This window comes from Zootoca vivipara, chromosome 1 (genome assembly GCF_965207765.1).
Source record: "Zootoca vivipara chromosome 1, rZooViv2.hap1.1, whole genome shotgun sequence".
Lineage (NCBI taxonomy): Eukaryota > Metazoa > Chordata > Lepidosauria > Squamata > Lacertidae > Zootoca > Zootoca vivipara.
The window spans coordinates 108244612-108272000 of record NC_142582.1 but is presented as its reverse complement, the minus strand read 5'-3'; the positions used below and the strand labels follow the sequence as shown (position 1 = coordinate 108272000).

The 27389-nt window shown below is 43.5% G+C and overlaps 1 protein-coding gene across 1 annotated transcript; it reads left to right on the top strand.

Moving 5' to 3' along the window:
• The first annotated feature begins 1894 nt into the window (after positions 1 to 1894).
• DIO2 (iodothyronine deiodinase 2) lies at positions 1895 to 24873 on the top strand. The gene is made up of 2 exons (XM_035107884.3): positions 1895 to 2836; positions 18047 to 24873. Exons 1-2 carry the CDS (start codon positions 2615 to 2617, stop codon positions 18638 to 18640), a joined length of 816 nt encoding a protein of 271 aa, XP_034963775.2. The 5' UTR covers positions 1895 to 2614; the 3' UTR covers positions 18641 to 24873.
• The last annotated feature ends 2516 nt before the right edge of the window (positions 24874 to 27389 follow it).

Here is a 27389-nt window from a genome sequence, read left to right as displayed (position 1 = left end):
CCATTGTTCCAATTTGGTCTTTATATGTCATATACTACCATACGAATTGGGGGTGGGGCACTGCAGAACAGAAGATGCTTGCTTCTCATTGCTAACCCCCAACCTCCCATGTAGGACAAAGTCAAAGGGCTGCAATTGTCAAGACTTTGGGGGAAGTGGGAAACCCATTCTTTCAAGTAAAGATGGGGTAGCCAGGGGAAGATTTGGACTGTAGTTGGAGGATCATTTCAACAGAGCCTCAAGGAGGTGGTAGTTACGTTTTGCATTGAGCGAGGGGAAACAATAGATTCCCAACTCTATGATTCTGTGGTTTGTACCCAATGTAGTGCTCAGTTACTTATTGGTATACTTGTTGCACTGGCAGAACATTGTTGCACAAGGAAAACCATAAGTACTGAAGATTAAGTACACTCAGCATCCCTAGCCATTGACTGTGCTGGTTAGAGGGCACCGTGTTGGCTGTGATTGCCTTCCTTGAACATGTTGAGAACCATATTTATGGAAGACAGAAACTTCACACCAAAAGCATTCATAATTTTGCTAACTATCCCAAACAGAGAAAAAGAACTTAACACCAGAAAACATTTTGCATGCAGGGAGAGGCCCAGTTTGATCTGATAGGGCAGGCACGTCCAACAGGTAGATTGTGATCTACCGGTAGATTACTTGGACGTCTGTGGTGGATCACTGGCTTCCCCCAAAGAAGCTCATCATTTTTGCCCTGCACCCCTAAAAACGTGGCTTTCGCCCTCCCTAAAAAAAGTTCAACAACTTTGACCTGAACCCCTTAAAAAGGGGTGGATCACTGCCAGTTTTTAACTCTGTGAGTAGATCACAGTCTCTTGGGAGTTGGCCACCCCTGTGATAGGGCATGTACTCCAGTTCTTCTTGCCTCAGATTCCTTGGTTCTGGGGAACAGTGATCCATCTTCCTGGGGCAGTTTGCCATCAGCCTAGAGTGCTGCCACAGTTGTAACTATCAGTGCCATTCACTAGAGTCAGATACATTTTCTGTGCTTACACCTTATACGAAAATAGGAGGCTATCTCAATCTTCCAGAGCAAATGGTTCTCCCTCTGAAGTAAAGCAATGTGTTCGTGTGAGATACACCCCTATGAACAAATTCATTCCCTTGTAGCTTTATAATTGGAATGTATGAGGCACTCTGCTTTAAATCATCTCCAAATTCAGTACAATACATTTTCATTGATGAACTTCACTTTTAGATAAAAGGTCAGTTAAAGCCTTACTCTTCTCCCCACCACCACCTCCCCACCTCTTTCAATTCTCTTCCACATCAGCAGATGAAGTCAGTGTTCATCAAGGGTGTTCCTTGTGTTTCCTTAAATACCAAGAAGAAGACAAAGATATTTAAAATTGCACAGGCTTTTGTACTTGATGGTTGTGGGAGGGAAACATACCAAAACATGCCCTTTTCTAAGATGCATCAGATTTTACACCTTCCTGGAAAATAAAAAAGGTTATAATATTTTTTTGAAACAAACCCTCTAAGGGGGGGCACCCTTCTAAACAATAGAAGACCTTGTTATGGTGTCACTTTCCACGTCATACGAAAATATTTTTCCAAAGTTTGAAAGCATTTGTAAAAGAAAAAAAGCACCACAAGTATCTAGAGATTTCCCCCTCTCCTTTACATATATATAAAAAACAAAAACACAACAAAGCAAAGTTCTTCCCTCCCCACTCCCTTCTCTTTCGTTAAAAGAGAGAGAGGGAAAAAAGAGTTTAGAAAATTTCACTTTTCTATTCACTGCAGTTCTGGCCAAAGTAAAGCCCTCTTTTTACATTGACGTCAAGATCTTTACTAAGATTAGGGTTTCATTTCTCTATTGCAGCAATTAGCCAGGGAATGTATAAAAGGCTTGAGGGAAGCCGGCTAGAACTCCAGAGGGAAAGCACTTTGTACCACAGGCAGATAGTGAGAGGGAGAGAGAAAGAAGAGTGTGGCAAGAGAGAGAGAGAGAGAGAGAGAGAGAGAGAGAGAGAGAGAGAGAGAGAGAGAGAGAGAGAGAGAGAGAGAGAGAGAGACGGAGGCAGCAGAGAGAGAGAGAAGAGCAGAAAGTTTGTGTACAAAGATTTCTTCCCACCCACCCCTCTTCCACCAAACGAAAAAAAAGTATTGTTTCACCTGAGAGCTTTGGTGATAAAAGGAATGAGAGAGCGAGAGTGCTAGAGCTGCTCAGCGCTTTTCAATACCTCAGAGTTAGAGGAAAGTTAGCAGTTTGCTCTGCTTCAGTTTAGAACTGCAAGCAATTGGCAGCGCAGCTGTCTCTCCCTGTAGCGGACTGAAAAGGGGCTACTGGCTAAGGAGAAACAACAACACAAAGTTTGACTTAGGAGTTTCTGAAAAATTAAAAGCAGCTCAGGGTGGAAAAGACTTTCATACTGGCGTTCTGAGTTAATGTTTTTCTTTCTTTCCTCCTTTCATTAAGCCCGTGCTCTGCTGCACTGAGGCAACTCTACCAGAAGAGACAGGGCACCATGAGTTTTTAAGGAGCAGCACTTTGTTTTTGTTTTAATTATTATTGTTAATGAGGGCACAGGGCATGACGAGGGAACTCAAGGGAAGCCTCTGAAGAGCAGCAGCAAGCAAGATGGGTCTCTTAAGTGTGGACCTGTTGATCACCCTTCAAATCCTGCCGGTTTTTTTCTCCAACTGCCTCTTCCTTGCTCTCTATGACTCGGTGGTCCTCCTAAAGCACATGGTGCTTCTTCTGAGCCGCTCCAAGGCTGCACATTGCGAGTGGCGAAGGATGCTCACGTCGGAGGGGCTGCGCTGCGTCTGGAACAGCTTCCTTCTAGATGCCTACAAACAGGTGAGTTGGCGGACACTGAGAGGAAGGCAAAATTTTCTGGTGGGGACATTTGCTTCCACTGCAGATAGAAAGGCAGCCTGGGATAAAGTTTACCGCAAGAGCGCAAGGAAGATTTGAGGCACATGGTCTGAGCCATTTATCACAGAAAGTAACAGAGTCAGGATTTGCACTCTGATTCGAATCCTGCCTCCCAGTTTGGGGCTTAACATACTCAAATGTGTGGTTCCATGAAGACTCTTTCGGGTGGGAGCAAAGGACAGGGGTAAGTTTTAGGTGGGGAGATCCACTCCATTCAAACTATATGGGTTTCACTACACTGTATGAACTTGTATAATGGGAAGTGTATCTGTGATGCCCACTTCTGGAGCAGTGTTAAATTAACTCTTTCTAGAGTTTTAACTGCTAATGATAACGTGTTGTTGGTTCATTTTTCACCGAAGCACAAAAAGACTCTTCCTAACGTTAAATATATACATGCAATAAATGGTGAGTTCCTACATGTCTCTCCTTTGAGTGTAATAATAGAATTTATGTGGGTGTAAATATGTGCAGGGCTGTAGACTGAATAAGCAAGCATATAATCACTGTATCCCACTTTCACAGCTATCAAAATTAGCCAGGCCACCAGCCTTATGCTTGGCACTTCCTGTTGATTTCCAGTGTCCAGGCAGAATTGAAACTAAATATATCATTCTGCATGCCAAAACAAGACAGGTTTCTATGTTTGCCATTTTGCAGATGGGAAAACTGAGGTGGGCAAGGGTAATGTCAGCCACAGAGCTGCCATGCAAACTCCCACGTGAGAAGGACCCTCTGCATTCAGCAAAGGGATATTATGGCACAGTCTGCAGAAAAGTTAGTGAGTAGGAGGCCTTCAGTAATGCGTGGGTAGTAAACTTACTGGGTGATCCACAAAGAGCTTCCTTAGCAGGAACTCCCTCTGTTGACTTCAGCAACCTCTTGTTGGGGCATGTGACAAGTGGGCCAATAGACTGAGCAGCATAATAGAAATGAAAGTCGTGTTGCTTTACTTACTCACCAGGTTTTCATTTCACAGCCTGGTGCTTCCCCGGTTGTCATTGGTAGGATTATCACTAGTTATGGTACTGGGCAATGTTGTGCTTTTATTGGTGTGAGTAGCAAAAGAGCAGCATTAAGCTAAGCTCTCAATGAAAACAGCATGAAAACTAATGAAAACAGAAGTCCCTCTCTTTACATTCTGGACATTAATAAACAAATAACATGCAAATATACCTGTCTTTCATAAGATAAACTGCACTATCCACTGTATTGTATAACAAAGGAGCTTACACTATAAATCTCAGAAGTCCATCCGTTTTCATTACCGTATCTATGAATATGCTTGATTTCCATTCATGTCAAGGACAGTGAATGGCACTGTCTTGTGACAACTACCAGGAAATTGAAGGGTCGTAGCTCAGTAATAGAGCATCTGCTTTGCATGAAAAAGGTCCTAAGTTCAGCTCCTGGCATCTCTAGATAGGGGCTGGGAAAGATTCATTGCCCAAAAGGCTGGAGAGCTGCTGGTGGTCAGTGTAGACAATATGGAGCTATGCGTGCCAATGATCTAACTCAGTATAAGCTTGCTTCCTATGTTCCTAATTGGTTATTCAGGGTAATATTGCAATCTAGCCATTCTTATGGCGTGTGCATATTTCTGAGTGATGCTTTGCACCATGGAGAGCTCCCATGGTTAAATCAGGAGTCATGTGGCGGGTTAGGCACCCAGGGACAATAATATTCACATGCAATAGATCCCTCATGATCCTTGAATAGAAGAGTTCGCCGGACACTCTGCAGATATCCCAGGGTCCTCCAGAAACACTTCTAATTGCAGCTATAGAATATGCTTATAGTTGACCCAATGCTTTCAAAATACTCTCCTGCTTAGAATTTAAGTGATACCTTGAAGTCTGAGCACCACAGACTAAAAATTTTGAAATTATTATTATTTATTAAACTGCATGCCACAAAAACCTCTTTGGCGTAGTTTAAATTCTGACTGTCTACTCTGATGTGTGCTGGAGCAACACTTTGTCTGCCAGGTTGCAGCCCTGCAAATGTGAAAACAGGTGTAAAGATTTGAAAACAGACCAAAGTAACACATTGGCTTTAACACAGGGGTGGGAAACCTGCAGCTCCCTTTATTTCTAACCATTGCCCATGCTGGCTTGGGCTGGTGGAGTCCAACAACATCTGGACTAAATATCCGGTGACGCTTATTATATCAACAGATGGTATGGGTATGGTTCTTGGCTGAGTTTACCTTAAGGTAGTGGCAGAAAAGGGGCATACATTCTCCAGTGTCCTTTCCCCAGTCCGCCAAGTGTTCTTGCTGCCACTGTGGGCAAAGGGTCTCAGTGGCTCCAGGGGGAGGGCACTGGATAGGCCAACAGCGATGTACATACACAGTCCTATCCAAGCTTATCGTTGGGGTTATTAATGCCTTGCCATGTTCACAGCAGTGGTCACAGAGGAAACAGACTCCAACCCAGAGTCTACTTCCTGACTGGCTAGGAAGAGCATAGGGAGCTGTCTTATACTGAGTCAGGCCAATATTAGCAGCAGCTTTTCAGGGTTTCAGACGGGACCTTTCTCACCCTACCTGGAGATGCAAAGGATTGAACTGTGGACTGCCTGCATGCAAAGCAGATGCTGTGGCACAGAGCTATGGTCTTCCTCATTAGCTTCCCTAAATTTTCAGTCCCCCTGTGGAGCAGGGCTTCCTCAATGAGCAGGTGCCCAGCTGCCATGGCTCCTGACTTAGCAATCCTTCAGAGATAATGGTGGCAGTGAGAGGGCAGGTGTTCCTCAGAGTCCTCTCTGTCCACCAGGTGTTCTTGCTGTGATACACTGTTAAGCACCTGTAAGTTAGTGCAGCCTTCCCCAATCTGATGCCTTCCGGATATTTCGGACTGTGACTCCTGTCAGCCTCAGCCAGCACCTCTTCTGAAGAGGACCTGCCCACCTGCAGTGGCCAAGAACTGTAAAACCCTCCCTGTAAAACCCTCCAGAAACATACTTTTCATACATAACCGACTTTGATATGCAGGCACAGTGTGCAGATGCTCTGTGCATTCCATCTTGAAAATGTAAACACTCCCAGATCAATAAATAGTTAGGCCACTACTCATCTCTCCTGCTTTGTATCCTTTCACAGCATTAGCGTATCTAAAGCAGACATGGAGAATATAACTCTCGAAAGAGTTCAGAGGCAGTGGTTGTGAATGGTCCCTTGAATGTTGAAGGTCATGCAAGATTCTGTAAGATTCTTTAGGGGAGAGCAGGAATGCTGAGGTCTCTGCCACAAAGAATGAGAGAGGAAGTGTGCAAGGTTATAACTCCCAGAGAAAGAGAGAGTGTAAAAAGAGCATATTTCAGAACAGTTGATTAAGCCAGCTTCTATCTCTTCCCTGTAGCCTTGAGCAATACGTAGAAAAGAGGCTTGGATCTCATTTCCATGAATAGTGTTTCCAGGTTCCACAGACTGCACTGCTAAGATCATACCTGCCAAGTCCGGGTCGTAAATATCCGGGATCGGCAGCGCGCACATGACCGGAAGTTGCGTGACGCAACTTCCGGTGGCGCTTCGCCCTTCTATGGGTACCAGAAAATGGCGGCGCCAGCGCCGGAAGTCGCTTCCGCGCATGACCGGAAACACGTAAAGCGACTTCCGCCGCCGCCGTTTTCTGATGCCCATAAGAAGGGCAAAGTGCCACCGGAAGTCGCGTCACGCAACTTCCGGTCATGCGCGGAAGCGACTTCCAGCGCCGGTGCCGCCATTTTCTGGTGCCCATAGAAGGGCAAGCGGCACCAGAAAAATGGCCGGGTAACAATTGCATTCTCCTCCACAGTCATAGCTGCCAAGTATCCCGATTTAAGGGAAAATACCGTGATTTTCCGCTAAACGGGAGACCGCCGGGAAACGGTACGAAAAAAGGGGTTTTCCCGGCGGATACGGGATACTTGGCAGCTATGGCTAAGATGTCAGAGCAACACCCCACTGCCCCACCGTATAATGTAATGAAGACTGCAGCAACAACAACACATTTTACAGAGGAGTTTGCGGAAGGCCAGAATGTGATGTGAGGAGTTTGCAGAAGGCCAGACAATTGGGTGTTGTGGGAGAAAAAAAGCCCCCCCCCCTTTGCTAAGCTTGCTTTCAATTAACATCACATTAACTAGTACAACTTCCAGATGTGAGATGTAATTTGCGCATTTGTCTTTTTTTTCTTTTGTAATGTACCACTGCTGGCGGCAGAAGCCGACACCTCAGTACAACTGTGTTGTTAGGAAGCTGGCTTTTAGGGCAATAACCATTAGCAACAATGCTAAATGTAAAGCTGGATGTTGAAAAGCATTATTTAATGGGCTTATTCGATATATGGGTAATTTGTTGCTAAAGCTGGCATGGGCAGATTCTGTTTCATTAGAGAGAGATCTTGATGATTCTCTAATGTTTGCTCATTTTCCCACTCTTTTGTATATTTTTTACCCAGCTTTTAGTAGGTTTCTACATACTTGGTGAACTTTGCTTTCTGATTTGAACACCTGCCAGATTCAGCATGGGTTTTCCCCCTTCTTTTTGCCATACTGTTCCCTCCTTATCGTTTGAATAGCAGCCCCCAGGAGGCAAGCACACCCTGCTTTGCACAGAGAGGCTCTTTATAACAAGGTTAATTATCATAATGAGGGTTAATGGAGCCAGTGTTTAAGGTTGGGTATCTTTACATTTTAGAGGAAGAGTTCAAAGACAGGGCTTGTTTTTGAGAATACCTTGTGCTTTCAACACAAAAAAGGTTCTGTAATGTTGCTGGATCCTGCTAGGATGAAAAAGGCATCTGTATTCCATCACATATTTAGAGAGTGATGTGACTGCTATGAAAACAGGATGATGAAAACCCCTGATTGTATACGTGCAGGATATGCACAATATTCCTACGCTATATAGGTCATCCAGATGAGTGCCAATATAGACTCTGTGGCAAGCGATGCCACCATGTTTGATCTATACACAATAACACATATGTTTATAAGTAACGCGGGCAACCCACCAGTCACAGGGGGGAAACAAAATCTTTCCCTGTAGAACAGGTCATGCTTCAGCACTGTGTGGAACCTGATTTTATGGAAACCCCCCCCCCCCCAAAGGAAGAAAGAAATAACCAACAGCAAAATAATTTTCACGTGGCCTAAGCTGTGGAGGCTGGTGCCCATTGAGACTGGTAGGGCGGTAGGCAGAGAGACCTACGGTAAGTGGAACCAGAGACGGACAAAGCCAACTAAGTCAAGTTTCAGAATCCTAGAATCAAAGAGTTGGAAGCGACACTCCTAGAATCAAAGAGTTGGAAGCGACAGAATCTTCTGGTTCAGCCCCTTGTGCAATACAGGAATATGCACCCATATGGGGATCAAACCCATAACCTTGCTGTGATCAGCTTCATGCTCTAACCAACTGAGCTGTTGCAGAGGTTCTCCTCCTTGCTGAGTTCTGTGCGGAGGTAGAAACTGACAGGCAATGCCACCCCCTGGACTGATTGCAAGTGAGAAGTCCAGGATGGCTAAGGGCAGCCTGAAATTGGTGGGGCAGTACCAGCCTCCACATTACATCACAGCTCAAGAAGTAGCTCAAACATAAGCACCTGAAGTTTGTCGTGCTCCCCCCCCCCTTTTAAAGATGTTGGTAAATTAGAGTCCAGTGGAAACCTGGAAACCCAGTCTCTCTGGGGTGTTTACTCTGTTTTTAATCTCTTACTGTGCAAGGAGCCTAGAGACAGGTGGAGGTCACAGTGGGATTTAGTTTCATTGCCATCTTAAGATCAATGCAGGGGAATGGGCTGCATGAAGTCCTACAGACAGATCTCTTTGTTCCTCCTTGCCATGGTTTTCGGAATGTTGATAAGAGTCTCCAAGACTGACGTTAGGGTGGGACCATAAGAAAACAAGATCAAAGGCCAGCATCCTGTTTCCCACAGTGGCCAACCAGCCGCCTCTGTTAAGCCCACAAGCTAGACATGAGAATATCAGGCCTCTCCTGCTGTTGTTCCTCTATAGCTGGTAATTCAGATTCATAGGAATTTAGGATGCTGCCTCGTCCCAAGTTGGACCACTGGTTCATCTAGCTCAGTATTGTCTAGGGGAATCTCAGGCCTGGGGCCCAAATGCAGCCCTCAAGGCCTCTCTGTCTGGCCCTCAGGAGTCTCCCCAGGCCACAGCCCTAACCAACCCAGCCATGTTGCTTGCTTGGATTGCTATGCTACAGAAAAGTCAAGGGTTTATATACAACTACCTCTTGATCTATAATCCAACTCAGCAATAAACCGTTGGTTTTCCTGGGGGGAAATGGAAGGGCAAACAAGGTGGAGACGGGCTCTGTGTCACTGCAACTTGCTTATTTAGTCCAGGTGTATCCAGGTTAAGTGGCAGCTGCTGCACTTTTTCCATGTGTTTGTGCCCTCAAAGTAGAATGTGTACACTGAAACAGGACTTTGATAGCAGCATTCAACAAGACCTGGCTATGGACAGTGTTGTCATGGGCTATTTTTTTGTGTGCAAAGCAGAGATGGGGAACTTGTGGACTTCTGGATGTTGCTGAACACCAACTCCCATCAGTCCCTGCCAGTGTGGCCAATAGTCAGCAATGATGGGAGCAGTAGTCCAATAACAACAGGTTAGCCATCCCTATCGATAGGTTTTGGTTAAGGTCTACCAGGAGGCAAGCCAGACATTTTCTTCCATCCTAATCTATCCAAGCATTTCCTTTAGTCTTTCAACTGATATCTATCTGTCCATCTATCTGTCTGTCTCATAGGGTTTTGTTCTGTTCTTTGCCTTTGATCTGGGAGAATTAATATCGGGACCCCAGTTTGTGCATAAGAACAACTCCTTGGTTGCACACGTGTTCCTAGAATGAAGCAGCTACAAACCTTCCCAGAATGAAATCCCAATGTGACTTCTATTAATATGAGCAACAGGGTTGTATAGCACCACAGCAGAGGCAATATATTTACAAAGGCAGACAAATCAGTGTGTGGAATAACGGATAGGCTTCTTTCTGACTTTTGTCTGTTTGACACACCAGTGGGAGAGTAAACTATTTTGGCAGGCTTTTAGGGCAGTGGAACAAGGCCTCTTAGCCTAAGCCCATCTGCTTTCATCATCTTTGTTTACTTTGGCCTGGAGTTCAAGGAAGTGCTTTTCTTTGTGTTTCATAGCAGTGAGAGTATCTTATGAAAGAAGCTCTCTATTTAAAAAACATTGTCCAATAGTTCTAGGTCTAAAATAGTCTTACTGGATGTTTATTAAGAAATAGTGAGTAGTTTTCTCCCAAGCTGACATTAAGAGTGCTCTGCCTACAGCAGCCTAGAAGGCAGATAATTGATCTCAGCAGATTATTCAGGCGCAAACATTTACAAACTATTTTTAAAAAGCAAGACCACAAATTGTTTCCTATGTACTTAGGGAAGGATGAACTTCCTAACTCTAGGTTTAGGCCTGGGAATGTGTTCATTCCTCTGACTGCCCCCAAATCCACAGAAGTTGAAAGGAAAGGATAACATCATGCACTTGAGGCAATGAATTCTTTTCCTCTTGAGGGTATATGTACATGATCCGAGATCTTTCACAATACTTTGAGCTTCTTTGATATTGTTCCTGACAAATGTAGCATTGTTCCTTAAGATTGTTAAGGAGCGCCTGCTCTGATTCTTTTCTTATTGAAGCCTACGCATCAAGGCCTACTTCAGCTGCGAGATGAAATGAGCAGTTGACACAAGTGCTCCCAAGCATCCTCTCTGGGTTAGTGGAGCCCAAGTATCTCCTTGGTATTCTGGGGAGCTTTGGGCTATGGAGCAAGTTGGACAAAGACTAGAGTGCAAGTGGTGCAAGCCTTGCTCCAAAACTGATCCAAAGCGGATTTCGTGCCCATGTGGCAATGCAGGCTGTGAGGAAGGTTTGCTTTGCAGTTTGCATTGTATCTTCTAGTAGCTGGCTGGCAGTGTTATTTTGGGTGGGCCAAAGGTATCTTACTCCCACTGTGGTGGAGGGGCCTATGGAGCACTTGAAGACTTGCTGTGACCAACTGGCCTCACATTTTTTACCACGTGCAGCAAAGTGGGTTTGACTGTTTGGGTTCAGAAGTTAATACTCCACCGTGTTAGAGGATACTCCCTTGAAAGACGAAATGGAATGGATTGGAATAAGTATTGTTGTGTTGTTGTTTAGTCGTTTAGTCATGTCCGACTCTTCGTGACCCCATGGACCATAGCACGCCAGGCACTCCTGTCTCCTGTCTGTCTCCTGTGGAATAAGTATTGCCCAGTTGCAAATGTCTGCTTCTTGGGGAAAAGTGGTGAAGTGAGTTGTGATGGAGCAACTGTAAGCATTCTTGAATGACTCTGATTATTTGGATTAGTTCCAAGCTGAGTTCAGACATCGCCACGGGACCTAGTTGGCCTTGGTCACCTTGGTAGACAACCTTCACTGAGAGTGGGGCAAGGGGAGTGCAATCTTACTCCTGCTACTTGACGTCTCTGCAGATTTCAATACCATTGACCATGGTATCCTCCTGGACCAGCTTTGTGAAATGGGAATTGGGGGCACTGTGCTACAGTGATCCCAGCACATATGGGGGTGAGTCCAGAAAGCAGCAATGGGAGAGTGCATTGGGGCACCTGGCAGTTCCACTGCGGACTGCTTCAGGATACTATTTTAGCGCCAGTGCTATTTAATATCTACATGAAGCTTCAGTCGTTAGTTTGGGGGCAAGGTGCCGTAAGTGTAGTGATGACACTCAGCATCATTTCGCCATAATGTCTGGATCAGGAGAGGACGTGCAGGACCTGGACTGGTGGCTGGATGTAGCGGTGAGATGAGGGCAAATAAGCTGAACTTGAATCCTGGCGAGATGGAGGCACTGTGAGTTAGTGTCAGAGGAATTGCTCAATTGCCTGTCCTGGATGGGATTGCACTCACTCAAAGGGACAAGTATACAAAGTGAGGTGCTTCTGAAACCAGCTCTGTTACCGGAGGCTCAGATAGCCTCAGTGGCTAGAAGCATCTTTAACCAGCTGTGATTAGTAGTGAGACAGCTAAGGCAATTCCTGGACCAGGAGAGCTTGACCACTGGTGACTTCCAAGATTGGATTACTGCAATGCACTCTAGCTAGGGATTCTCTTGCACTTGATCGAGGAACTGCAGCTACTGCAGAATGCTGCAACATGCTTGTGAGACCCTTTGATGAGAGATTTGCAGTGGTTGCTAATTTGTTAGCAAGCCAAGTTCAAGGTGATACCTTAATGGCTTGGAACCAGTTTTCTTGCCTTACCTTACCTGCTTAAGTCTGCAGAACTGGCCCGTTCACAGGTGCCACACATTACTTGGTCCACACTTGTAAGAATTTGTTTCTTTTTGTATGGCAGCATCTACACTTTTGGAACTGTGCCTATTGACATCACGCAGGCTCCTTCACTATTCTTTTCAGCGCCTGCTTAAAACATTTTTGTTTAGACAAGTATCCAGAGACATACATGTTGACATGCTTTAGTCTCCTTTTAGTTTTCTGCTTTGTTCAATTGGTTTTTAAAATGTTTTAATTACTTGTTTTAACTGGTTTTTATTCATATTTTTTAAATATTTATTGCAAACCTCTTAGAGGTTTTGTTACAATCAGGTGGTGTTTCTCTCTCTCTCTCTCTCTCTCTCTCTCTCTCTCTCTCTCTCTCTCTCTCTCTCCTTTTAAAAAAACCTGCTAAGAAGCCAGCAGATATATCCAGGCCCATTGTTCTCCTTTAAGAAATATTTTGCTCATTCAGGTGAAACAGGAGAATATTAGGAAAATAGACGATTCAGGACTCTGATAGTGGGGAGATGAGGAAAGATTATAGTTGGCAACTAGTAAGCAGGTGGCACTTGTATACCCTCCAACATTTCTCCGATGGAAATAGGGACATCCCACTCCATAATGATAATATCACTATTTATACCCCACACATATTACTGGGTTGCCACAGCCACTCAGCGTGGCTTCCAACATATATAAAAACATAATAAAGCATTGAGCATTTCTTTTTTAAAAAGGTTCCCTATACAGAAATGCCTTCAGATGGCTCAGGGATTGGATAATTCCATAACTTCCAATAATTCTCCAATGAAAATAGGGACATCCTAGGACATTCTGGGATCAAATCAGAAACTGGGATGGCTTCTCTAAATCAGGGTCGTCCCTGGAAAATAGGGACACTTGGAGGATCTGCACTTGGGTGAGTGGGGGGAGATTTTCCCTGGCTACTTTCAGTTGCTATATTTTAATGGGTATGACTTTACACATATGCATTTTGCATGGCCTCTGAGCAACTTACCATAACTTTGGATCCTGTAGAGGAAAAAACAATAGTAGCTTTGGAATTGTCCCCTTTGCAGTGGCTGATGACAGTTTGGATGAATCACACTATAAAATGACAGGTTCCTAAGGGCTTGGATCCCTGTGAATGGAACAAAATCAAAGAGAAGGTCTTCAAAAGTATTTGAGAGCTCAAGGGGATTCTCTCCATAGCACTAATACATCATGCCTATGTTTAAACAGCCAGCACCACAGCCTGCTAATTATCCAACAATGTCTATCTTCTGTAAGGACTTAACTCAGCTCAGAACTCAGAAGTCCCTAATTCTGTGCTTTAAAAACATTAGTGTACAGATTCTGAAAAGCCTTATTATATTACCCCCTGACAATAAGTACGGAAAAGTGTCTAAATGTTGTGATGCTTTGTCCATGGGGCGCTAAATGAGGAACGGATTATGAGGAACGGCTTAGGGAGCTGGGTATGTTCAGCCTGGAGAAGAGAAGGTTAAGGGGTGATATGATAGCCATGTTCAAATATATGAAAGGATGTCATATGGAGGAAGGAGAAGGATTGTTTTCTGTTGCTCCAGAGAAGCGGACACGAAACAATGGATTAAAACTTCAAGAAAGAAGATTCCACCTAAACATTAGGAAGAACTTCCTGACAGTAAGAGCTGTTCGGCAGTGGAATTTGCTGCCAAGGAGTGTGGTGGAGTCTCCTTCTTTGGAGGTCTTTAAGCAGAGGCTTGACAGCCATATGTCAGGAATGCTTTGATGGTGTTTCCTGCTTGGCAGGGGGTTGGACTGGATGGCCCTCGTGGTCTCTTCCAACTCTATGATTCTATGATTCTATGATAAATGAACAATGTTACTACAGTGGTAAGTTCTATTTCTGGGTAGCGGCTTATGAAAGGGCCTCTTTTCCCCCTACCTCTTCCACCTCATTTTTCAATCTGCATGCAAGAGCAACATTAATCATGCCCTTGCTGCTCCGTGCAGCTTTAAAGTCAGATCCCTTGAGACTGGGCAGTTAGCTGAAAATGCAGATTGAACCTTACGCACAAACAGACGTTCATCTTGTCCAGTATTTTCTTTCTGCAGAAGTAGCCAGCCTGATACTTCTGGTCTGTGGGTGCTCAGAAGCAGGACATTGTGGTCATATAGGCAAGGTTGTGCTCGATTGTCTGACAACCCGTAAAATACTTTGTGGGACGGGCCATAGCTCAATACAATGCTTTGTATGCAGAAGGCCTGAGGTTCAATCCCCAGCAACTCCAGGGAGGGCTGGGGAAAAATGCTAAACCCTACACTGCCAGTCCATGATAAGAGTGTTGAGGTAGATGGGGCAATGGTCTGACTTCATATAAGGCAGTTTTCGGTGTTCCTATAGTGCTGCTAAATGTGGAGGCTTCATTTTAGCTTATACAGCCCCTACAGCTATTGCATAGCTGCCAAGTACCCCGTATTTCCTGGGAAACCCCCGTTTTTCCTTACCGTTTCCCCGAGGTCTCCCATTTCAGCTCCTCTCCTGTTAATCTCCCTTATTTTGGTTCCTGTCGGTGGCCATTTTTCTGGTGCCGCTTTGCCCATCTATGGGCACCAGAAAATGGCTGGCGCCAGCACCGGAGGTCACATTTACGCATGTCCGGAAGTGCGTAGACGCAACTTCCGGTGTCGCTTTGCCCATCTATGGGCACCAAAAATGGCCGGCGCCGACACCGGAAGTTGCATCTATGCACTTCCGGACATTTTCTGGTGCCCATAGATGGGCAAAGCGACATCGGAAGTTGCGTCTACATGGCTGCCGATCCTGGATTTCTCGGCGGTCTCAGTTGGTTAAAGCATGGCGCTGATAATGCCAAGGTTGCAGGTTTGATCCCCATATGGGACAGCTGCCTACTCCAGCATTGCAGGGGGTTGGACTAGATGATCGTCAGGGTCCCTCCCAACTCTGCAATTCTGTGACATCAATGAATATGTCTAATCTTTCTAGAAGCCATTTGAAGCATTGTCTCACATTGCAGCAATGAATTGCATAACAGTGTATTACATGCCCTTTTATGCAACTTGAGCCAACAGTCCGTCCTGTGTGAGAGAGAGAGGAAGGGAGGGAGGGAGGGAGGAGAGAATCATTTCACTTGCTACTTTTGAGGTCAGAAGATTAAATGACTTGAGATAGATCAACTTCCAAGCTTCACTGTGGAGGAGAAGTAGATGAAGCAGAGAGCCATAGCCCAGTTTCCGCATCATCCACCACTGAGGCACACAGAGTAGCTGGCTGGTGTAGCTGACAGAAGTCCATGATTATAGGAACTCTGGAGCCAGTGCTATTGCGTGTGAGTAAAATTCTCTGGGTCGGTTCCTCAGAACGGCTCCCTTGCCTGCCTTTGTCTATAATTTCAAAAGAGGTTTGGCAGAGCAATAATTTTTATTCCCCCCACCCGTTTTTATTTTATTTTGGATGACATTTCATTGTGGTGTGGTGTGGGTATCTTTCCAAGAGCTAATTCCGCACACCCCCCTCTCAATAACGAATAACAACAACAAAGAAACAACGGAGCCCCACGAAGCGGGTGATGAGTGAGGATGTCAATCCCATTCCTGAGCCTGCTGGAATAAAGAAGCCCTTTGGGAATGTAAGAGCTTCATCAGGACCAATTAGCAGGACATGCTGCTGGTTGTGTCTGAGCATTAACTACTGGGCAGGGTTGGGGGGGGGGGTTTCGGAGTGGCTTAACGCTAGCACGGAACAAGGCACCGACCTAATTACTCCTCCGCTAGAGCAGAGGAGGCCTTGTGAATGTCTGCTTGGCAAGACTTTCTCATTAAGGACCAAAAATCTCCAAACAGACGCAAGGACTCCTGGTAGGGGGGAAAACATTAACACGATAGGTAACCTGTGGCCGAGAGAGTTCCTTTGTTGCTGTGGGAAATGCAGTGATGCTAGCCACGCCAGAGGGTTGCTTGGGTACTTTCCAGATATGTGATGACGTGAAACCAGCTATTATTTTGCTTCCAAAGTCAACTTTCATCCCTTTCGTTTGTAAGTTACTGCGGCTGGGAGGGAGGCACAAAGGGCACCCTTCCTTTGTTGGGACATAATTAAACCAATGCCCTTGGCAGCAAAGCGGTTTTGGTGCTTGAAAGACCAAATGATAACAGCGCCCTACAGAACTAGGTCCTTCTGCCCCCCCTCCCGCCCTCCCCTTTCCAGGTTTCAAGGATCTATTCATTTTAAGAATAACATGAAGAATGGAGGATTCAAAATGAAGACACTGTTGCTTTCCTTTTTACTCTTTGGATAAAGCAAACACTGCCCCCCCCCCAGCACCCTGTTCACATTACAGCTGCAGGAGAAGCTTGGTTTTTCCCTGCATTGAAGCAACCGGCAAAAAGCAGATCATGTATGGGGCAGCAAATATACATGTATCATGGGCTGCAATTGCTTGATGTTAGTGGGACTTGCTTCTGAACAAACATGCGTAAGATTGGGCTGTTAGGCAAATATCCTGTTCTAGCCATTCATTGAATCCATCCATCCATTCTCTTTTATATCTATATATGTACATTCCCGTGATTTGATGGGATGTATGTATATCTTCACACTTCATAAATTCTCTTTGAAATTCCATATTTCATTTGTCACAATTGGTTGACTAAATTGCAAGGCTTCGCTTCATGAATCTTGAGGAATGTGTACAGTAATCACGCCATCAAAGGGGGATTTTATGCAAACATATATTGCCTTACAGCACAATCCTAACCAAGCTTCCCAGGGGCATCTGGTTGGCCACTGTAAGAATATGAGGTTGAAATTAGATGGGCCTTTCATCCAGCAAACCCAAATTTACATTCTTATATCTACTCAGAAGTAACTCCTACTAAATTCAGTGGAGCTTGCTCCCTTAGGATTGCCGCTTTAGTCATAACAGCTATGTCTGGGTCTTGAAATAAATCTCATGTAACAAAATAAAACGATTCCCATTGTTTCTTTAATTACTATGTATCTATCATCTATCTATCTATCTATCATCTATCTATCATCTATCTATCTATCATCTGTCTATCATCTATCTATTATCTATCTATCTACATAATGTAATATTGTAGGTGCGTTATTGCCTGGTAGTTTTTCTGCACAGAACTGTTAAATTATCACTACAGCAATAGAGCAAGTTTATATACAATAATTCAAAAGCAAAAGAGGGGGGAAATAATGGGAGAGTGGGGCACAATATATCAGGAGGACCATTCCACGCAATATAGGAATTGGGCCTTTAGTGTTGTGGAGCTGAACCTTTGGAATTGCCTCCCATCAAATATTAGTCAAGGGCTGTATCTGTTGTATTATCAATGCTTAGTGAAGGCCTTCTTTTAGGTAGAGCTCTTTTCCAGTCTGCATCTGTACTGGAATTGTTTTTAAAATATGTCTTCTTCTTCTTCTTCTTCTTCTTCTTCTTCTTCTTCTTCTTCTTCTTCTTCTTCTTCTTCTTCTTCTTCTTCATTTCTTATACCCCACCCATCTGACTGGGTTTCCCCAGCCATTCTGGGCAGCTTCCAACAAAAACACAGCATCAAACATTAAAAGCTTCCAGAAGCAGGGCTGCCTTCAGATGTCTACGAAAATTATTGCTTGCTGTTAGCTGCTTCCTTAGGGAGGGCGGGAGATAAAATTCATCACCATCAATCATTTGGTGAAAGCTAACAGGGTTTCCCAGTAGCATTTTATGTGACAAACATAATCTTATTGGAGCAGTTGGCTGCTATTGGTTGAGCAACGGTGAACAGAAAAAGCAAATGGCAGCAAACAATAGTCACTTACTGCCTCTTTCTTTGTTTTCAATACCAGGTGAAACTGGGCGGAGAAGCACCTAACTCCAATGTGATCCACATACCCAATGGTACCAGTGACAGCAGCAGCAGCAGCAGATGGAAAAGCTCTGGGGGGAAGTTCGGCACCGAGTGCCACCTATTAGACTTTGCCAAATCGGAGCGCCCGCTGGTGGTCAACTTCGGCTCAGCCACCTGACCCCCCTTCACAAACCAGCTGTCAGCCTTTGGCAAGCTGGTGGAAGAGTTCTCCAGTGTGGCTGACTTCCTGTTGGTCTACATTGATGAGGCTCACCCATCAGACGGCTGGGCTGCTCCTGGTATCTCCTCCTCATTCGACGTCAAGAAACATAGGAACCAAGAAGACAGGTGTGCAGCTGCTCACCAGCTTTTGAAGCGGTTCTCCTTGCCGCCTCAGTGTCAGATAGTGGCAGACTGCATGGACAACAATGCAAACGTGGCCTACGGGGTCTCCTTTGAGCGTGTGTGTATTGTACAAAGACAAAAAATTGCCTACCTAGGGGGCAAGGGCCCCTTTTTCTACAACCTCCAAGAAGTTCGACTTTGGCTGGAGCAGAACTTCAGGAAAAGATGAAGTGTCCAGACTTACTAGAGGAAACTACGTTGCACATAGTGCCCCTTTAAAGCAATGCGAAAGGGAAAGAAATTGCACCCTGTTTTGGATAGGCTTTTTTTTTTGGCCTGTTACTGAACAGCAGGCCAAATCATATGGCCAGATGAACACAACAGACCATAAAAGCAAAACGAAACCTGAATTCCCCGTCATCTTCCCAAAAGGGAGCTGAGAGAAGCGTTCTGTTTGGGACAGAAAGACTGGTGAGATGAGATTCATGTGCCATGAGCAGGTGATCTTTGTGTTGAGGTGTTTGATGCAGAAGGAGCCAAAAGCATCGCTTCTAGAACAGTTTGTTGAAAAGGCTATACCACCACCTGAAGGGGTATCTCTTTGCCCTCTTGTGTTTGTCCTGCTGAATTCAAATGTAGCAAATTTAGAAATAGAACTGTTCCTTTTTGATAGAGAGGGTATGGCTTTATAGATACTGCGAGTTCCAGCATCTGCTACAAACTGGCTAGTCAGTTGACCTCTTTTTTTGCTGAAAGTATTGGTGTTCACAACTAGAAATCTTTCTGCAGTATTGTACAGCTGCAATTCAGAAAGCTTTTAATCTAAACAGGTGATTTGATGCTAGCTGGTTTTCATGCTTTTGAAACAAAGAGTTTCAGCTTATACATCCGTGCATAAGCCCTGCACTGTGGTCTTCAGATCTTAAGGAGACTTAAAGATTTCACAGCACCACCCAGCATGAAAAACACATATGCCTGTTTTAAGATCATAGGCCATATCTCAAAATCTAACTTCGTGATAATGTTGTGGCAAAGCAGTTCACTTTGCACCGGATCACTTCAGACAACCCAGTTCCACTGGATTCCCACCACTTAGAGGCAGCACCGGGGTGGGGGGATGACTTGTTAGTTTGAATTCACCCCTGGGCTATTTTGCCTTGCCAAAGCCAACTTACATAATGAAAATGTTCATTGTGTAAGATAAGGTGATAGTCCTGCCATGCCTGAGCTTGAATGCATCCAAGATAGCTGGCTCATGTTATCTGTTTCACACATCCGAGAGTCACAGTTATCTTGTGTGAGAAAAATCTGCTAAGATAACTCACTTGGGTCTCAGATCATCAAAGACAAAGTGTTCTTATCGTGTCAGCATAGACCTTGTATTCTCATCAGACGAAGAATTTAGGGAACAGTCACATGGCAGCATTTTTTTAATATGCAGTTCCACTTGACCACACCCAGTTGGGAGATCAGAAAATGTTGCCTTCTGGGATCCCGCCGATGAAAATTCTGCAGCCTCTGCTGAGTCCGCACCAGACTATTCAGCTGTGTGGACCAGCACAGGCAAAATAACACTATCAGGGACAGCATGTGCTGATACTGTGTGTCTGATCTCATCATAAAGAGCCACATAAATGTGCCCTTAGGATTGCTATGTGCTTAACATTATGCCTGCACTCAGATAATCTCTGAACAGGGAAACTCATGTGCTCTGTGCTGTCAGATTATCTCCATGTAGGAAAAATATTATGTGTGTGTGTATGTGTGTGTGTGTGTGTGTGTGTCGTAATCTTTAGAAAGAGAGTGAGGGAAGAAAAGTAAGGCAGGAGTAAGGCAAGAAAGAAAACACAGGACAGAAACTTCGTTGTGGGAGAGCCATTACGACATTTCGGACATTGGGACCATTTGTGAATTCCTGCACCTGGGCTTTCTTGGACTGGGTGTATGTGTGTTCACAACCTCGCAAGGCCACATCCTAGAAGCAACCTTGGTTTAACACTAGCTTTGGATGCATGGAACTGAGACCATTTATTAATCAAAACAAAATTGAAAAATTCCTTCCAGTAGCACCTTAGAGACCAACTAAGTTTGTTATTGGTATAGTTGGTCTCTGAGGTGCTACTGAAAGGAATTTTTTTATTTAGTTTCGACTATGGCAGACCAACATGGCTACCTACCTGTAACTAGAATTTATTACGGTAATCAGTGTGCTTGCTTGCTTTTCTGAAGAGAAACAGCAGCCACAGGAGCAGCTGCAACAACAACAACAACAACAACAACAGTACAGTTAGGATTAGAAGTTGCTGTGTGTTTAGTAGGTGCTCTTTAAAATAATAATAATTTATTGCATTTAGAAGCCATGATGCAGATTGTGTATTTTTGTGTGCGGGTGAAAAGGAAAGGGGATAGGGAGGGGGATACACACCACTTTACCTCATTGGTATTGAAACTTTGTCCATTAGTTAAATGTGGTTGCGTCGATATTCCCCTCCCTTCTGTTCTAGAAGTTTGCAATTAGTTTTTAATCAGATTAGTTCAGTGAAGTTAGTTCAGCATGAAAGAGGTTTCACCCTCAGGGCTGATGAATTGCAGAGCTGCAGAGGGCCAGCTGCCTTCACCCAGCTTCATTTTCTAAGGAGCTTCCTTGGAAAATTCATGTCAGCCTCATAGGTACTACTTTCCTTCCCCTTCCCCTCCACCACCATTTCAAGCGTGATGAAGACTAGAAATACAATAGTTGGTATGAGTTTTTCAGGAATGGAAGAGGAGGGTAATGGTTTTGAAAGCTGAGCACAAGCCACCTTAAAACAAAACAAAACAGGGGAAGCAAAGCAATTTACATCATTGGTGGAAACCATTCACCCAATACCCAGAAGTGTTCCTTCCTCACCTTCATTTATGTTGCCTCCTTATTTGTAGATTCAGCCTATCTTTTGGTTTTGATGTTGGCCAGTCCAGCTCATGCACATGGCATTTTTAGAACGTGCTTCTCTCCACTGCAGGTATGCAAACATGACAGTGTGGTATGAATGCTATTCCCCCCCCCATTTGTCCTCTTTCATTCCTTTCCTCCCTTATGCAGACGCACAGCACTTGGCCACACAAATACCGAGAGAGGGTTTTGGAGAAGCTGACAGGATGAATGAAGTGTGGAAAGCTGGCAGTTGGAAGACATAGGGAAGGGGCGTGCTCTTGGGGTCGAGGGTATTGCATAGATGTAAGGGCTTGAGGAGGGAAGTAAAGAGGGACCGTGTTAGGGAAGGTGGGCTTCTTTAGCTCGGGGTGAAGAAGATACTACTGCAAATAAGGGGGGGGGAATAGACACAGGGACAATGGTCAATATGGAAGGAATGGAGGTCTGCCCCAAACGTAGCCTATTGGCAGGTACACGAGGCAGTGGTATTGTCTACACTTCTGCATGTCTCATGCCCAAAATGACATGTCCGAGTGGTGTTCTGCTCAAAGCATTCCTTTTCCCCCCGAGAAAAATCTGTCTTTAGTGCTAAATCGGTGCAAACATCAATCCAGAGAAAACCCAATTTTCCATTTGCTCCGATTGAGCACTAAAGAGCAGTTTTCCCCAGGGGAAAACAGTGGTTTAATAGGAAGTATGGATGACCCCCCATTTCTTAGCTGATTCTTTTAAAAAACAGCAACAACAAATCAAGAAATAAATATTAGTACATAGCCTGATTCTACCCTTGTGAAGAATAGTAGCAATTATCAGATTAACTGTGTTCTCAACTATATTTAATCAGAAGTAAGTCCTACTGATTTCAATTGACTTACTGTCCAGTGACTGCATGTGGGATTGCCACCTAATTCATTTTATCCAGTATCCTGTTTCAAATAGCCGTCAGGTTTTATTATAGAGGCAAATTCAAAAATCCAATTTATGGCTTTTTCCAGAACAATTTAGCAGTGTTCAGTGACTGTTAATGCTTATCTTTTAAAACCATGATGGAGACACAGTTAAGCACTTTATGCACTGTGTTAAAGAGGTGCTGTGCAGCACAATCCTAAATGGGTTTACCTGGAAGTGAAACCCATTAGGTTCGAAGGGCCTGAATCGCCAAAGTCTACATACTGTAATGCCAAAGTAAGACCAAATGTGTTCAATGGGCCTCACAAGTCAATGTGCAGCTTGCAGCTGCACCTCTGGATATAATCAGTGTCTTAACATTTCAAGAAGTTCATTTAGTGGGCTGTACAATTCCAAATAATTTATTTGATCGCATTCAAATTTGCTGTCCTATCATTTCACAGAATGTTCCTTTCTCTCAGAGTGTTAAGGAAAATGAGGCATTTGGTTCCATTATTGTTTCCTTACACAACCACAACCTTGTTGCCTTTTTTTTTTTAAGTCCCTCCATGTTTTTGATCTTTTTTATCCTATTTTGTTTTTTTTGGCAAATACTCTGTTTTCATGCTGGTGAACATAAAACACAAGTCACTATTCTGGATGGTGACAGAAGTTGGTTTGCATGTTTATGCTCTTTATATTCATTCATCAGGCTTTTTTTTAACATTTCAAAAAAAATTGTCAAAAATTCCAATTCCTTCTCATTTATATGCCTTGGGTAGAAAGATCGACCAAAGTGTTTTCTTGACAGTTGGAACATACCTTAAACTCAGAAGAGGGATTGTGAGTGACTAAACTGTTATACAGATTTACATATCTAAAGTCACTGCTATTTTGCATGGCTATTTTCTTCCGTTTGGTTTTCCATTATTCTGAGGTTTCTTATGTGTGAAATGCTTGTTATTCATAGATGTGTGTTCCCCACACAGTGTGAGGATTAGGAAACTGACTTCTGTCAAAGGAAAATCCACCAGCTTTATTTCTTTCCCAACAACACAGATTTCTGACTCTGTTCATAAACTTAATTATGCCCATCAACCCAACACAATAATCATGACAGTATAAAAAAAACTCCACCAGAAAACAACAGACCAAAACCCAGAGGAAAATACATTCCCCCCCCAAAAAAAAACAACAACAACAAGGAGAAGACTTGTGACTTCAGTCTTGTAAGGGATATGATTTTGCTATTGTTCTTGAAAGAAAAGAAAAAATAGATTTAAGGTTTTTAGATTTTGTGAGCAGCATCTCACCATTACCGGTAATGATAAAAATATTGTTGATGTTAGGCCACCCACTGAAAATATCAGCACCTACTCTTCGATCAGCAGGACTTAAAAACATAAAATTAGACTATTAGGCTTCAGGTATAATAATGAAAATGTTTCTAAAAGGATATATTTTGATATTAATTGCCCAAATACAATACAATACAATACAATATGATACAATACAATACAATAATGGCTTTTGTTGGAAGCAGGATACTGGTATATAGATGGATTTGTCACTTTTCAATTCATGATGCTCCCAAGTTACAAGAACCCACCAAAAAGTCTATGTGGCCACTCTGTACCAGCAGTAGGATGTAATTTTTGCATATGTATTATAAATCATGTTTGTCTCTGATAGTAGTTTGCACAGCCATGTTCCAGATGGGGAATTAGGCAGAAGCAGTGAGTTGGCATATTAAGGAATAAGATAACAGATGGAACCCTACCACAGAATACACTGAGCTGGATCAACGTAAACAAGCCAGTGTGGTTAACTAGTCCTAAAATTCGCAAAAGGAAGAACATAGTGTTTGATCTAACTTGCAGCATGGGAAGCCAATCCTTTTATGCCTCACATCTTGAGTTTATGTGTGGACTTGTGAAGAAAAAGGGCCTCACACAACCATCACATAAGAAAAGCAGTCCCGTGCTTCTCTTTTACAGATGCAAATCACATGTCAGTGAATCAAACCCAGTGCTGTTTTTTAATATATACTGTAGGGTGATTGAGAAAGCTTAAGGTGAGCTCACTTAAATGAAAGGGACTGAGGCTGAGTATTCGGTTGAGATCATAACTGGTATTCTTTGTGTGGCCTTTTGTGTTGCTGGATGATGGATTGAGATCTTGACAACCTGCATTCAATAATATAACCAAAGCAATAAAAGATGTATCAGGCAGTGAATACTGGCCAGTTATTTTCAACTCCACACCATGTCAGTTCAGGACTCATATTGACCAAACTTTGGCTGGACCTAAGACTTGGTTTGCAAGGATGGGAGAAGAGGGTGAAGTAGAGATGTTGGTGTCTCCATGAAGACCACTGACAAAAGAGTGTCTCACTCAGTTGGTGTTCGGATGCTTCTGCACTTTCATTTCTCTTTGCCTCTCTGTTTCTGCCTTCAGAAGTAGGGATGTATTTGATATCCATTTAATATGAGTCCTGAGTCAACATAGTGAGGAAATCACTTGTTTGTGTGTATGCATGTATCCTTGTTTAGATGTCACAAATACACTCTGTAGAAGAATCAGCAAAAACATGTTACAATATTGGTGCTGTGTGGACCATGTACTTTATAGAACTGTGTTTTCCACCTTGTATTTTAATAAAAGTGAAAGAAGAAGAAGACTCCTTTTTTCTGTTGTGGGTACATGACACAGGTCCTAGTAGAACTCCAGGACCCTGAAGTGGTGAAAAGCCATTTTAAACTGCCTTTGGAGAGGCTTGATCACCAGTGATTTAGGAGAACTATGAAAGCAATACATTCAATCTGTGAATGAAATAGTAAGTAAAATAATTGGATGAGGCACAGGCAACACAAAGTTAAACACCAGGATTGGGGGGGGGGGGTGTAGGACTTGGGAGTTCTGGTCTTCTTCAAGACAAAATGGAATGAATTAAATGGAGGAAGAGTGTCCTTCCCATTATATTGAAGTGGCAATGATTCCTAGCTTCTGCTGTCGCCATCATGTCTGGCTGTCCAGATGCTTGGGTGAGAAGATGCATCACCCACTAGTAACTAAAACATCTGGCCTTGGTTGTGAAATAGCATGAATCTGGGGTCACCATAGGTCTTTTGAGCAGGAACTGGAATGTGCAAAGCAGCCAGAGCATTTAAGCCCAGGGAGTTGACATTTTACGCTATTAAACTCTTGAACAGGATTGGGGAACCTGTGACCCTCCAGATGTTGGGCTTCAATACCCATCACCCCTGACTGTTGGCCATGCTGATTGTGGCTGAAGGAGTCCAGCAACATCTGGAGTTACCCATCTCTGCCTCAGAGCCCTTAAGGGAGTCACCACAACTGCCTTTAAATGAAATCTTACGTTTAACTTTATATTCATGTTTGCTTATTGTCAGCCAGTTTTCTGGGAAGCCAGTTACCAGGTACAAAGCTGGGCTATAAATGCTTAAAATAGATAAATATAGCCTATTGCGACATTGTACAAACAAAATGACTTTTGAACCTGATTCCAAAGAGTGGAATATTTGAGAGCTGTTGTACTCGGGTCCTGCTTGCGGGTTTCCCACAGGCATCTATCTGGCTGGCCACTGACAAAACAGGAAGCTGGACTAGCATACCTCCCAACACTTCTCTGATGAAAATAGGGATGTCCTATTAAATAATAATAATACTCCACCCATCTGACTCTGGGCGGCTTCCAACAGATATAGGGTGGTACCTCGGTTTATGAACACAATTGGTTCCGGAAGTCTGTTCATGAACTGAAGCGTTCATAAACTGAAGCGAACTTTCCCATTGAAAGTAATGGAAAGTGGATTAATCCGTTCCAGACGGGTCCGCGGAGTACTCAACCTGAAGCGTACTTAACCCGAAGCAAGGGTGTAATTGGTTCCCAAAGTCTGTTCATAAACTGAAGTGTTCATAAACTGAAGCAAACTTTCCCATTGAAAGTAATGGAAAGTGAATTAATCCGTTCCAGATGGGTCCGCGGCGTTCGTAAACCAAAAATTCGTAAACCGAGGTGTTCATAAACCGATGTTCCACTGTAATAATAAAACAATAAACATTATGCAGGGCTGCCTTCAGATGTCTTCTAAAGATTGTATAGTTACTTATCTCCTTGGCTCAGGGGTCACATAACTCCATACCCTCCAAGAGTTCTCCGATGAAAATAGGGATGTCCTTAGGAAAAGTGGGACATTCTGGGATCAAATCAGAAACTAGGATGACTTCTCTAAATCTGGGACTGTCCCTGGAAAATGGGGACACTTGGAGGGTCTGGTAACTAGATGGTACATTGGCCTGATTCAGCGGGGCTTTACTTAAGTTCTTATGATTCACATAACATCAGCAAAATGACAAGTGTGTGTTTTGAATGCTGAAGCTCCTATGTTTAATCCTCAACATCTCCAGGTAGGGCTCAGAAAGTCTGCAACACTGGGACTCCACTGCCAATCAGTACAGACAATGGCCTGGTTCAATATAAGGCAATTTCCTACTTCCCAGACATGAATGGCACCAGTCATTAAAATACTTCTATAAGAAATAAATTCATCATTCGTTAACAGCTGACCAATTAGTGATAGCATAGAAACGGAAATTTACCAAATCACCTACAGAAAAGGATTGGTATCTATCTATATCTCTATCTATCACCATAAATTAGGGCTCAAAATGAGAGGTGGAAATCTGATCACTTTACGAAAGACCAGTGGGTAATAATCGCATACTGTATTTGGAAATGGGAGTATCTCAAATGAGCCAAATGAGTACAAAACTAATTTTTGTATGAATTGCTTTCTGTTTCCACTGTATGCCCAGAGAACTAAAATAAATGTGAGCAATAGGGAGGAGAAAGAAGGTAAATGTAATTGTAAGTGTACTTATTATCTTTTAATTATTTGTAGGGAGGGAACGGGAGTCCTGTGTTGTGTGTTTTGTGTAATTGGTTACCAAAAAAAAATCAATAAGACAAAGTGTTCCACAGATAAATAAATGACAAAAGTACCAAATAAAGAATGGTGGGGTGGGGGAGAGAAATCTTGTCCATCTAAGGGAAGCAAAATAGCAAATTTCAATACCCAGGTTTATGCAATGACAGGAAAACATGCACACATGCATAGCTACTCTGTTAACAAAAAAGAGCAACATTCTTAAGACACCATTAACCTTTCCC